Raw genomic sequence first — 13,475 nt, 5'->3', positions numbered from 1 at the left:
TGGTTCTGAGGTTTGGTTCTATATGCCCTTTCCTTGTACTGCCTTCCAAGGTCCTGATTCACACACAGTCCCTTATTGGTTCCAATGGCCCAGGACCCCAGTCCCTGCCACCAGCATGATGGATCTTGTGAGTAGTCCTAGTTCCTACTCAGACCTGATCCAAAGGAGAAGTGGGCAGAGACCCAGGTTCCAGCTCCAGCACCAGCTGCCTCTGTGCTATTTCTGCTTCCTACCAGGTGAAGCTCCTAGGAGGGAAGGGGTCCAGGACCTGGATGATGAAGCTCTGTGGAAAGTCTGCAGCCACTTTCTGCAGCCCCTGGGGACTCTGTGAGAGTCTGGATGCAGACAAGCCAGGGGCTGTCACCTCAGGAAAGCTGAGGACCTCAATGTCCACTGGGAAGAGATGGGAGGGAGGCATGGTTCTAGGAGGGTACTGCTGGTCTGCCCTTCCATTCATCTGGGAATTCATTTCACCGTGGAAAGTGCAATCAGAGAAGTTCTTCTTTACATCCTCACAACAGTCTTAGTGGCCCCTTCTCTTTGGACTCTCCCAAGATGCAAAGAGCGTTTCTGGAGATTAGTAGGCTCAAGAAGGGAGGGGAGTTAGCAACAAATTTTGAATGATCTTCAAAGTTTGGAACACTTTGGGTAGCTCTTAGGGATGAACTTGTTCAGCTTCTGAGACAGGTGTGTGACAAGTAAGACTGTGACTGATCTTCAGAAGAGCCCTGAGAACAGGAGATCACCAGCAGCCAGGAGCTGTGAAAGGTCGCCTTTGGGGAGCAGGGGTCCTGCAAACCCAGCATAACCTCTATTCTTAAGGTAGTACCCAGAGCAGAGGTTCCCAAAACATGAAACAGACCAGCTCCATCAAAATCACCTGAAAGCTCCATCAAATTCACCTGCAAAGCATTGACATCCAAAGCCTGGCCCCTCTGCACCCTCCACCCACTGAATCAGAAGAGGGTCCCGGAGATCTGCATTTGACTCTCAAAGGCAACCTCCAGTGCTCCTTAACTTGCTTAGAAAACACTGTAAAACTGAAGACTTGTAAAACTCTAAGTGTCTCAGAAACCCAGGGTGAAGAATCACAAGTTCTCTACTACCCTGCCCCATTTTTAATCACACTCATCACAGACCACAGAGCACCTGGCAAACCCAGGGAACGGTGGGTTGAAGATATGTTTTCTTCTAGCAGATTAAGAGCTGAGCAGCGTTTCCTGTGCCCTGTGCTTCATTAGCACATTGGTGGTGTCGTTTCCGGTGACTGACTCTCTGTTTCCATTCTGGCAAAGTGGTTTGCTCTTTTCACTCTGCTTTGGGTGTTGAAGGAAGATGAGCTTCTCACGGAGCCTCTCCTGAGCCTCTTGGCAGTTTCCCCCTCTGTGCCCCTCATGTTTCCACCAGAAGGCAGAAGCCATAGATTCTCCCTGAGCCACCTCACTTGGAAGCACCACGTCCGGATGAGATTGCACCTCCTGCAGCGGGCATTAGCCACGTCCAGGTAGAACCAAACATGTTGCTTTTGTATGTTGGGTCAACTTGGCCTGACATTTCAGAGGTAGACACAAGATAGGCAGTTTGTTGTGGGGGTGGGGAGAAGTGGCAGACATGCTGGCTAACTGATTATGATTAAGAGAAACTTAGAAGCTGAAACCAGAGAGCATCTCAAAGGTTCCTGATACAATGGATGGTGTCACTCCAACCCTTTCGACAATCAGAGGGAGGACCTTGGAGTCCAGCACTCTGCATGTGACTCCCCGCAGCCTGGACAGGTGAGTGACTCAGGGTGGTGAGCTCCACCCTGCCCTGATTTAGGCAGAAGGTCCTAGTCCACACTTAGGAGCTTCTTACACAGCAGTGCTGTCTCCTCTCAACACCCAGGCTCGGGTCTACTAAGACCACCAAACTCTAGGCTTGGAGGCATTTGCTCAGGGGTGCTAGGGGGAAAGGAAGGTATTGAGGAAAGAAAGAAGATATTTGGTAGAGGAAAAACTGTGGTAACGCTGGTCCTTAAAGCTAGTTGCTTAGACTGGTTGGATTTCTCACCTCTCAGAGGCCCTGAACCCTATTGTCAGTCTTTCCTAGGTGTCACCATGACAGAAACAAAAGGCTGAGTTTTCCAAGGATGTGTTTTGAGATCCAAAAACTTGTCATGAATAAAAAATGGAGTGATAAATATAATACAGATATGTCTTTAGGATGTAAAATCTTACAGGACTAATCGTGGGTATAAATTACTGCTACTACTTTCAATCTCATACAAACAAAATTAAAAATCCACCCACAGTTGAAACTTTAAAAACATTGGTAGCTGACCAGGTGCAGTGGCTCACTCCTGTAACCCCAGCGCTTTGGGAGGCCGGGGGCGGCTGGGGCGGATCACCTGAGGTCAGGAGTTCAAGACCAGCCTGGCCAACATGGTGAAACCTCGTCCCTACTAAAAATACAAAAATTAGCCAGGGGTGGTAGCGCGCTCCTATAGTCCCAGCTACTCGGGAGGCTGATGCAGGAGAATTGCTTGAACCCGGGAAAGAGGTTGCAGTGAGCCGACATCATGCCATTGCACTCCAGCCTGGGCAACAAAAGCGAAACTCTGTCTCAAAAAATAAAATAAAATTGCAGTTGTCTGGGAAAATAAATGTTATTACCATGGCAAACACATGTCACTTGCAGGTAGACATGTGTATTGATGAGCAATGAATTCACAAAAATCAGAAGCCTGAAGCATCCCTCCAAAACTATTTCTTCATTTTTATTTATTTCTAATTGGCAAATCAAAATTGTATATATTTATCATGATAGCCTGTTGTTTTGAAATATGTATACATTGTACAATAGCTACATTAAACTAATTAAGATACACATTACTTCACAATTTTCTTTTGTGGTGAGAATACTTAAAATTTCTCAGCAATTTTCAAGAATATGACACATTTTTATTAACTATAGTCATCAACACTTTTTTTGTTTTGTTTTGTTTTTTGATTTTTTTTTTTTTTTTTTTTAGACGGAGTCTTGCTCTGTCGCCCAGGCTGGAGTGCAGTGGTGTGATCTCTGCTCACTGCAACCTCTGCCTCCCAGGTTCAAGCTATTCTCCTGCCTCAGACTCCCCAGTAGCTGGGATTACAGGCATGCACCACCACCCCCGGCTAACTTTTTTGTATTTTTGGTAGAGACAGGGTTTCTCCATGTTGGTCAGGCTGGTCTCGAACTCCCTACCTCAGGTAATCCACCCATCTTGGCCTCCCAAAGTGCTGGGATTACAGGCATGAGCCACCCCGTCTGGTCCATCAATACATTTTTATTGACTATAGGCATCAAGTTACACAACAGATCCCTTTAATTTATTCTTTCTCTCTGATATTTTGTATCCTTTGACCAACCTCTATGCAACCCCTCCCTGATAACCACCATTCTACTCTCCACCTTTTTTTTTGAGACAAAGTTTCACTCTTGTTGCCCAGGCTAGAGTGCAATGGCACAGTCTTGGCTCACTGCAACCTCCACCTCCCAGGTTCAAGCGATTCTCCTGCCTCAGCCTCCCCAGTAGCTGGGCTTACAGGCATGAGTCACCACACCTGGCTAATTTTGTATTTTCAGTAGAGTCGGGGTTTCTCCATGTTGGTCAGGCAGGTCTCGAACTCCGACCTCAGGTGATCTGCCTGCCTTGGCCTCCCAAAGTGCTGGGATTACAGCTGTGAGCCACTGTGCCCGGCCTCTACTCTCCACTTCTATGAGTTTAGCTTTCCACTCCACATGAGTGAGATCACCTGGTTTTGTCTTTTTGTTCCCTGGTTTATTTCATTTAACATAATGACCTCTAGGTTCACTCATGTTGTCAAAAATGACAGGATTCCCTTCTTTCTTAAAGGCTGACTAGTATTCCATTGAGTATATATACCACATTTTTTCATCCATTCATCCATTGATGGACACTTAGGTTAATTCCATATTTTGACTATTGTGAATAATGCTGCAATGAACATGGGAGTGTAGACATGTCTTTCAAATATGATTTCATTTCCTTCAGATATATACCCAGTGGTGAGATTATTGGATTATATGGCTCGTATGGTAGTTCTTTTTTTTTTTTGAGAGAAAGTCTCACTCTGTCGCCCAGGCTGGAGTGCAATGGCACAATCTCGGCTCACTGCAACCTCCGCCTCCCGGGTTCAAGAGATTCTCCTGTCTCAGCGTCCTGAGTAGCTGGGAAAACATGCGTGTGCTACCACGCCCAGCTAATTTTTTTCTGTATTTTCAGTAAAGACAGGGTTTCACCATGTCGGCCAGGCTGGTCTCGAACTCCTGACCTCAGGTGATCTGCCTGCCTCGGCCTCCCAAAGTGCTGGGATTACAGACGTGAGCCACCACGCCCTGCCTTGGTAGTTCTATTTTTAATTTTTGAAGAACCTCCATAGTGTTTTCCATAACGGCTGTACTACACTTAAAACTATTTCTATGTTAGTTCATTTATTTATTAATTCAGTCATTCATTCATTTAACAAATATTCATCAGGGCCCTACAAAGTACCAAGCACTATTTAAGGCACTAGGTGAACAGGATAAACAAGTCCATAACTACCGGAAGCTTATAGTCAAAGGGGAGAGTCAAATAAAGAACAGAGCTGAATGTGGTGGCTCATGCCTATAATCCAAGCACTTTGGTAGGCCAAGGCAGGAGGATCAGTTGAGCCCAGGAGTTCAAAACCCAGCCTGGGCAACACATAGAGACCCTGTCTCAATGTTGTTGTTGTTGTTGTTGTTGTTTGGTTTTTTGTTTTTTTTAATAAAAAAATGATAAACAGGTAAGCATATGAATGTATAATATCAATCAATCAGGCTGGGCGTGGTGGCTCATGCCTGTAATCCCAGCACTTTGGGAGGCCGAGGCAGGCAGATCACCTGAGGTCAGGAGTTCGAGACCAGCCTGACCAATATGATGAAACCCCATCTCTACTAAAAATACAAAAAGTAGCCAGGCGTGGTGGTGCACACCTGTAGTCCCAGCTGCTCGGGAGGCTGAGGCAGAAGAATTGCTTGAACCCGGGAGGGGAAGGTTGCGGTGAGCCAAGATTGTGCCACTGCACTCCAGTCTGGGAAACAAAAGCGAAATTCCGTCTCAAAAAAAAGATACATCAATCAGTCATCAGTGATATGAAGAAAAAATGGAGCACAGCAAGGGGACTGCAAGTAATAGGGTGTGGCCATGGAAGACCTGTCTGAGGAGATGACATTTGACATTTCAGAAGAGACCTGAATGAGAGGGACTCAGTCATGCAGACAGCTGGGAGAGGAGGGTTCCTGGGAGAGGGAGTGGCAGGTCTGACACAGAACTGTGCTTTGCATGGGCAAGGGATCCTGGTAGTCAAAGTCAGAGGGAACGTGGTAGGAAATAAGGTCAGAGGTAGGCAGAGGCCAGATCATATTGTGCCATAAAGTCGTCACTGAGGAAGGACTATAGACTTTATTCTAAGTTACTCGAAGCCACGGAGAGTGACGAGCAGTGGAGGGATGTGATCTGACTTACTGTTTAGAATTATCACACTGGTTTTTGCGTGAAGATAGTATGTTGGGGCCAAGAGTTAAAGCAAGGAAACCAACCAGGAACGTTATTACAAAGATTCCTGTGAAACACAGTGGCTTAGACCCAAGTGGTGGCAACAGAGGAGCAAGAGGTGGTTGGGTTTGGGGTAAATGCCCAGGGTAATGCAGACAGAATCTATTGGTTGACTGGAAGTGGGGCATGAAAGAAAAAGAGCTCCAAGTCAAGAATGGCTCCAAGGTTTTTGACTAAGTCACTAGATGATGGGAAACATGTGGGGAGTAGCAGGTTTATGTGGGGAGATGTTTTGGTTTGAGATGTCTGTTAGGCAGCTAGTTAGAAATGCCCACTAGAAACTTGGATAGGCTGGGTGCGGTGGCTCACGCCTGTACCCAGAACTTTGGGAGCCTGAGGCGGGCAGATCATTTGATGTCAGGAGTTCAAGACCAGCCTGGCTAACATGGTGAAATCCTATCTCTACTAAAAATACAAAAAAAAAAAAAAAATTAGCCTGGCGTGGTGGCGGGTGTCTATAATCCTGGCTACTCAGGAGACTGAGGCAGGAGAATCGCTTGAACCTGGGAGGCAGAGGTTGCAGTGAGCCAAGATCATGCCACTGCACTCCAGCCTGAGCAACAGAGCGAGACTCTGTCTGAAAGAAAGAAAGAAAGAAAGAAAGAAAGAAAGAAAGAAAGAAAGAAAGAAAGAAAGAAAGAAAGAAGGAAAGAAAGAAAGTTGTATAAATAACCCTAAAACTCAAGGGGACAAAAACCTTCCCTGTTAAATGCCCTGGTTTCTAATAATTGGGGGTAGCACGTCAGTTCCTGAGTCCTGCTGTAACTTCAGTTGGCAGCTTTCTATTGCATTAGGCATAGCCATCTGGAGTTGTAATCATCTGGACGCATTTCAACACCCAAGCAAAACTGAGCAGTGACGCCAGCCCTGCCAGGGAATTGCAAGGTAGCACAGAACGTGAATTGGTTAAACTCCACACAACAGCGTGTTGCTTGGAGACCAGCTCCACAAATTGGTGCCGGGGGTTATTCAAGTTCATGCAAGATGGACTCTGTCACAGAGCCACTCCCTAATTGTAAATTGACTAATCCTCTCCTCCAAGCAAGCCAGGAAGGCCACGAGTAGGGAATGAGAAAGGGCAAGGCCAAATGACTTTGACTTTGCAGGTTTGGAGGACAGTGTGGCAGAGTGGAAAGAGCACAGTCTTTGGACGCAAACAGACCTAGATTCACATTTCTTCTCTGCTCCTTCCTACCTAGGTGATCTCTGACTTGTTACTTTACCTTTCTGAATCTAAAGCTCAGGTTACTTGGACACAAAGTGAGATAGGATTGTTGTAAAGATTAAATAAGTTTCACGGGCCGGGCGCGGTGGCTCATGCCTGTAATCCCAGCACTTTGGGAGGCCAAAGCAGGCGGATCACAAGGTCAAGCGACAGGGACCATCCTGGCCAATGTGGTGAAACCCCGTCTCTACTAAAAAGACAAAAATTAGCTGGGCGTCGTGGCACGTGCCTGTAATCCCAGCTACTCTGGAGGCTGAGTTAGGAAAATCACTTGAACCCAGGAGGCGGAGGTTGCAGTGAGCTGAGATCGTGCCACTGCACTCCAGCCTGAGTGACAGAGAAAGACTCCACCTAAAATAAAAAATAAAAGAAAGAAAGAAAGGAAGAAAGGAAGGAAGGAAGGAAGGAAGGAAGGAAGGAAGGAAGGAAGGAAGGAAGGAAGGAAGGAAGGAAGGAAGGAAGAAAGGAAGAAAGGAAGGAAGAAAGGAAGAAAGGAAGAAAGGAGGTTAAATTTCACATGCGAACCCCTGGCACCCGGTAGGCATTTGAAAAGAACAGTTCCCTTCTCCCCTGTCCAAGTTCCCTCTCTTCATAAAGTCAATATTCAGAGATAACCCTCTCTTCCACCACACCCCACCTGGGCTTTCTTTCACTCGGCTCCAATTCCAAATCTTCAGGCTCTAACTCCTGAAGGAAATGTCTCCTCCAGCCCCCCCACCCTCCTACAGCTAGCACATGGCATTTGATTGTTTTTCTAGAAATAAAGACCAGATCAGCAACATCTTTTCTGGGTTCGCGGGACTCCTTGCCATCCTCCTGGTCGTTGCAGTTTTCTGCATCCTGTGGAACTGGAATAAACGGAAGAAGCGTGAGTCTCTTGTTTGTCCTGAGTTGAGACATAGTAGAATTAATAATCTAGCCTGGAATGTAAAGCCCAGCTTATTTACCAGGGATAAACTATTGGCCTGGGGAGTCCTCAGTTCTTACCTGATACACTGGTCATTGCCTCACTCAAGATCCTGAACTGTGGCTCCAAAGGCCCAGTGCTGATGGAGTTCCCCTGGGAAAGTCATTGCCCTGGTGCCCCTGTGTCCAGTTTCCTCTTTACTTTCTGTCCATCAAGTCCCCTATTCCTCTCACTCAAATGAAAATTCAAATAGGAATCCCCTATTCCTCTCACTCAAATGAAAACTCAAATCTGAAAGTGTATTTTTCTGAGAACTGGCAAGGATGGGGAGCATATCCAGGGGCCATCTCATTCCCATGAGTTCCTTCACTCTGTGTAGCTGACCCCTGCCTTGACTCCCATCTCTCTCATTGCCTTGCAGGGCAAGTTCCTTACCTCCGAGTTACCGTCATGCCCTTGCTGACTCTGCCACAAACCAGACAAAGAGCCAAAAATATTTATGACATCTTGCCTTGGCGACAGGAAGACCTAGGTAGGTTTTTCCTTCTAATCTATGGAGTCCAGATGTTCAAACTTCCACTCCCAGAATGTGCCTCTCACCCTCCAGAAGCAACTTTCTCTAAGTTCTCAAACCTGTTTGCCCTTCAGAGAGTATCAGGGAGAATGGGATAGACAGACCGTCAGCTGCAACTCCGGGGGAACCTGGAGGGCTCCAAAGAGGGAGCAGAGGGTCATCTGAGCTGGGAGTTTTGTTTTTTCTTAATATTAAGGCAACAGAAGAAAGCCAAGTGTGTCCAGGCATGGGGAGACACAAAGGAGGAGAACTCAGTGCCAGCATCACAGGCAGAGGAGGGGCGGGGAGGAGGTTCTCCCACAGGACCGTGTTTCTCAGTCTCCCAATCCCCGTGATAGCATCCGCCAATGCCACAGAAGCTGAGGGGCTTCCGGTTCTCAGAGTGTCATCCCCATAGCTCTGACCTCAGAACACAGGAGAACACAGGACCCAAGGCTGGAAATTCCAGACACCATATAAACCCAGTTCATCCATGATGCAGGGATTATTTGGGCTGAAGCACTCAGAGGACTCGCTATCTTCAGAATTTGTTCTCTGTCCTTTCAGGGAGACATGAGTCAAGGAGTATGCGCATTTTCAGTACTGAGAGCCTCCTCTCCAGAAATTCTGAGAGCCCTGAGCATGTGGTAAGAGTCATGCTTCTTGGGAGAATGACATGTCTCTGGCAGAAGAACTGAGGGGAAAGAGTTATAGGGCTTGGATCTGGTCTCACTGCAAACAAACAGCATGTCCTTTGGCGCTCGCCCTGCGGTCCTATTAATAAATTGGGAAGACTAGCCTCAGGGCCTCCCTATACCCAAAAAGAAAAATTAAGGACAGAGGCAAGTGCTTGGAATTTTAAAAAGGGCACCAGGGTACAGATATTCAAGTGCACAATGTCAGAACTGAAATTAATTGGTATGTATAGATGTAGTTTTTTTTTTTTTTTTAGATGGAGTCTTGCTCTCCCACCCAGGCTGGAGTGCAGTGGTGTGATCTTGGCTCACTGCAACTTCTGCTTCCCAGGTTCAAGCGGTTCTCCTGCTTCAGCCTCCCAAGTAGCTGGGATTATAGGCTTGTGCCACCACGTCCAGCTGATTTCTGTATTTTTAGTAGAGATAGGTTTTCACTATGTTGGCCAGGATGGTCTCGATCTCTTGACCTTGTGATCTGCCCACGTTGGCTTCCCAAAGTGCTGGGATTACAGGCATGAGTCACCGTGCCCAGCCATTTTTTTTTTTTTTTTTTTTTTTTCCTCACTCCAACCTCTGCTTCCTGGGCTCAAGCGATCCTCCTACTCCAGTCCCCCAAGTAGCTGGGACCACACGCACACACCACCACGCCTGGCCAGCTTTCGTATTTTGTGTAGCGATGGGGTTTCACCATATTGCCCAGGCTGGTCTCAAACACCTGAGCTCAAGCAATCTGCCCACCTTGGCCTCCCAAAGTGCTGAGATTACAGGTGTGAGCCACCATGCCCTGCCAATTGATTATTTTAACAAAGACATGACAACATGCTTATTCAAATGAATGTCGCTCCCTTCAAAGTAATCATCTCAGGAGGGTATGCAAATATTCCAAGAATGCCATTGGTGCTCAAAACACACTTACGACCCTGCTTTGGATATTACTTCCAGGGCTTATGTCAATTATTTCAATTACCCTCAGGAGCAGAAATATCTGTAAGTCATTCAGCACTGTAGCTGATGTAGAAAGTGTTTGATCAAATGAGGTTGTTACAGGACCAACAGGTTTGTGTGTCTGCTGCCTGGTAACACAACATACACTGTCTCTACTAAAAATACAAAAGAATTAGCCAGGCGGTGGTAGGAGGCACCTGTAATTCCAGCTACTCAGGAGGCTGAGGCCGGAGAATCGATTGAACATGGGAGGCAGAGATTGCAGTGAGCTGAGATCGCTCCACTGAACTCCAGCTTGGGCAACAAGAGCGAAACTCCCTCTCAAAAACAAAAATAAAAACAAACTTACGATGTAAATATTATGATAATCTTCATTTTATAAATTGGGAAATGAAAACACCGAGAGACTAGGTCAGGTGCTCATACTCACTTGGCACAAAGTGGTGAGGCTAGGATTTGTACCTTTAGTCTAAGCCTCACCTTTAGCCACTACGTTGCACTGCCTCTCAATGGGCTCTTTGGTTGATAATACTTTTGTCCCACCCGCTCCCCACCCCTAAAATTGATTCCCATACTGTGGCCAAAAACCAGTTGCAATTTATCATCACATTTGCACTGTTGCTCTTCTTAAACTCATCCCTCTTCCCTTATACCTACCTGGCATGTAGAGCCTTGCAGTTCGGGACCCTGATTTAGAGATTTTCTTCGAGGTGGAGAGCCAAGTGAACTATACCAGTGGTATCTGCCAAGAAGAAAGGCTTTGTCCATATTTCTGCTTGCATCTGATTGCTGGCTTCCTTTTCTTCCTCATAGCCCTCCCAAGCAGGCAATGCCTTCCAGGAGCATAGAGCCCACGTCCATGCCGTGGAGTACGCAGTGGGTATCTATGATAATGCCATGGTCCCCCAGATGTGTGAGAGCCTCACTCCCTCAGCACGCTGCATCAATGTCAGAGCTTCCAGAGACTGCACAAGCATTTCTTCAGAGGATTCGCATGAGTATGTCAATGTCCCCACAGCAGAAGAGATTGCTGAGACTCTAGCTTCTACCAAAAGCCCTTCCAGAAATCTCTTTGTTCTTCCCAGTGCCCAGAAGCTGGAGTTTACTGAGGAAAGAGATGAGGGCTGTGCAGCTGCTGGTGACTGCACCAGTTTGTATTCTCCAGAAACTGAGGACAGTGATTCACTCAGCAATGGAGAAGGTTCTTCTCAGACCTCAAATGACTATGTCAACATGACAGGGTTGGATCTCGGTGCCATCCAGGAGAGGCAGCTCTGGGTGACTTTTCAGTGCTGCAGAGACTATGAAAATGTTCCAGCAGCAGATCCCAGTGGAAGCCAGCAGCAGGCTGAGAAAGATGTGCCATCCTCAAACATAGGTCATGTTGAGGACAAGACAGATGATCCAGGGACCCCCGTCCGATGTGTCAAAAGGACATCCCTTGCTTCAGGGGATTATGCAGACTTTCAGCCATTCACACAGAGTGAGAACAGTCAGATGAAACATAGAGAAGAGATGTCAAATGAGGACTCCAATGATTATGAGAATGTGCTAACTGCCCAGTTAGGAGGCAGGGACTCTGAGCAGGGGCCTGGCACTCAGCTCCTTCCTGATGAATGAAGACCCAGATACCCAGCCGTAAAGCCACATCAAGTAGTCTATCTTATGGGATAGACTGGTGCAGACCCGTGATCACCTTAGTGCTTCAGTGGATTCACTGGTTAGATTAAAAAGAGGCTGAGATGAGCAGGGAACTAAGAGGCCACACAAAAGCAGAGGTTTGGGAATTCCAGAAGGGAATTCTTCTCAAGCAGTGTGTAGTTATCTCCTGCGCCAGCCTAAGAACGTTTGCTGAAACTGCTTCCTAGAACTGTGAGGAAAGCAGGAAAGTCGTGCACAGTACTCTAAGATTATTACCTTCATTAATACCAACAGGCTGCAAAGCAGGAGTATCGATTATTGTATAATCCAGGTAGAGGTCAAAAGGAAGGAAGAAGTTGGAGTGGAGTGGGGTGGACAATTTACATTTTAAAGAGTATAGGCAGGCCAGGTGCAGTGGCTCATGCCTGTAATCCCAGCACTTTGGTAGGCCGAGGAGGGCAGATCACTTGATGCCAGGAGTTCTAGACCAGCCTGGACAACCCTTCTCTACAAAAAATACAAAAATTAGCCGGGTGTGGTGGTGTGCCTCTGCAATCCCAGCTACTCAGGAGGCTGAAGCAGGAGAATCACTTGAGCTGGGGAGGTTGAGATTGCAGCAAGCTGAGATTGTGCCACTGTACTCCAGCCTGGTGACAGAGCAAGAGTCGCTCTCAAAAAAAAAAGTGTGGGCAACCAAATGTAGGTGAGGATGCAGAAGAATAGGAACCCTCACTGGTCGCTGATGGGATTGCAAAGCATCAGGGCCACTTTGAAAAACTGTTAAGCCTTTTCTTATAAGCATAACTTATCATATGGCCCAGCCATTTCACTACTAGAAATTGACCCAAGTGAACTGAAAACTTAAGTTCACACAAAAACTCACACATGACTGTTTATAGCAGCTTCATTCATAATTACCAAAAACTAGAAGTAATCCAGATATCCTTCAATGGGTGATTGAATAAACTGTTGATATCCATTCCTTGAGTTTATCCATACTCAACAGAAAAAAATGAACTCTTGGTTCACACAATAATATAGACGTATCTTAAATCCATTTTGCTAAGTGAAAGAAGCCAGGCCTAAAAGTCTACATGCTTTTCTATTTGCAATTCTATTTATATGACATTCTGGAAAAGGCAAAACTATAGGGATGAAGAACAGATCAGTTGTTGCCAGGTCTGGGAAAAGGAGGGAAGTTTGCTACAAATGGGCTGCAAAGGGAATTTTTAGGCTGATGGAGCTGTTCTGTATGGTACCGTGTGGTGGATACATGACTATATCCATTTGCAAACACAAGAACTATACACATGGCTGGGTGCGGTGGCTCACACCTGTAATCCCAGCACTCTGGGGGGCCGAGGCAGGTGAAACATTAGGTCAGGAGATCGAGACTGTCCTGGACAACATGGTGAAACCCTGTCTCTACTAAAAATAGAAAAATTATCCTGGCATGGTGGTGTGCGCCTGTAGTCCCAGTTACTCAGGAGGCTGAGGCAGGAGAATCACTTGAACCTGGGAGGCAGAGGTTGCAGTGAGCCGAGATCGCATCACTGCACTCCAGCCTGGACGACAGAGCAAGACTGTCTTTAAAAAAAAAAAACAAAAAAAAACTATACACTAGACAAAGGGGCTTTATATGCAAATTTTAAATTTTAAAAAAATGAACAGACTGTCAAGGGAACCCAGGATGTCAAATTGTGGCAAAGGAATCTAATTGTATTATAAATGTATGATATCAACTAACTGAAAGGGATGGAGAAAAAAAGAACTGACAATTAAAATTGGAAAGCAATGTTTTGACTTGTAACTGTAGATAAGGACACAAAGAACTACATACAAAAACTGCACTCTGGTTGGTAAATTTGTATCTCACAGAGGCATGGCTT

The 13,475-nt window shown here is 46.3% G+C and overlaps 1 protein-coding gene across 3 annotated transcripts; it reads left to right on the top strand.

The window, feature by feature from the left end:
• Positions 1–1,245: 1,245 nt before the first annotated feature.
• Positions 1,246–13,016, top strand: LAX1 (lymphocyte transmembrane adaptor 1). 3 transcript variants are annotated; one of them, XM_025405031.1, is made up of 5 exons: positions 1,246–1,775; positions 7,604–7,713; positions 8,174–8,284; positions 8,873–8,952; positions 10,759–12,254. In XM_025405031.1, the coding sequence occupies exons 1-5, from the start codon at positions 1,687–1,689 to the stop codon at positions 11,563–11,565; spliced, it is 1,197 nt and encodes a 398-aa protein (XP_025260816.1). In that variant the 5' UTR covers positions 1,246–1,686; the 3' UTR covers positions 11,566–12,254. The 3 variants fall into 3 exon arrangements, with proteins under 3 accessions (XP_025260816.1, XP_025260806.1, XP_025260824.1); XM_025405021.1 differs by having other exon boundaries at positions 1,311–1,504; positions 10,759–11,643; XM_025405039.1 differs by lacking the exon at positions 1,246–1,775 and adding an exon at positions 6,445–6,505 and having other exon boundaries at positions 10,759–13,016.
• The last annotated feature ends 459 nt before the right edge of the window (positions 13,017–13,475 follow it).

The sequence above is a fragment of the Theropithecus gelada genome, chromosome 1 (genome assembly GCF_003255815.1).
Source record: "Theropithecus gelada isolate Dixy chromosome 1, Tgel_1.0, whole genome shotgun sequence".
NCBI classification, from domain to species: domain Eukaryota; kingdom Metazoa; phylum Chordata; class Mammalia; order Primates; family Cercopithecidae; genus Theropithecus; species Theropithecus gelada.
This window is presented reverse-complemented; position numbering and strand designations above follow the sequence as displayed.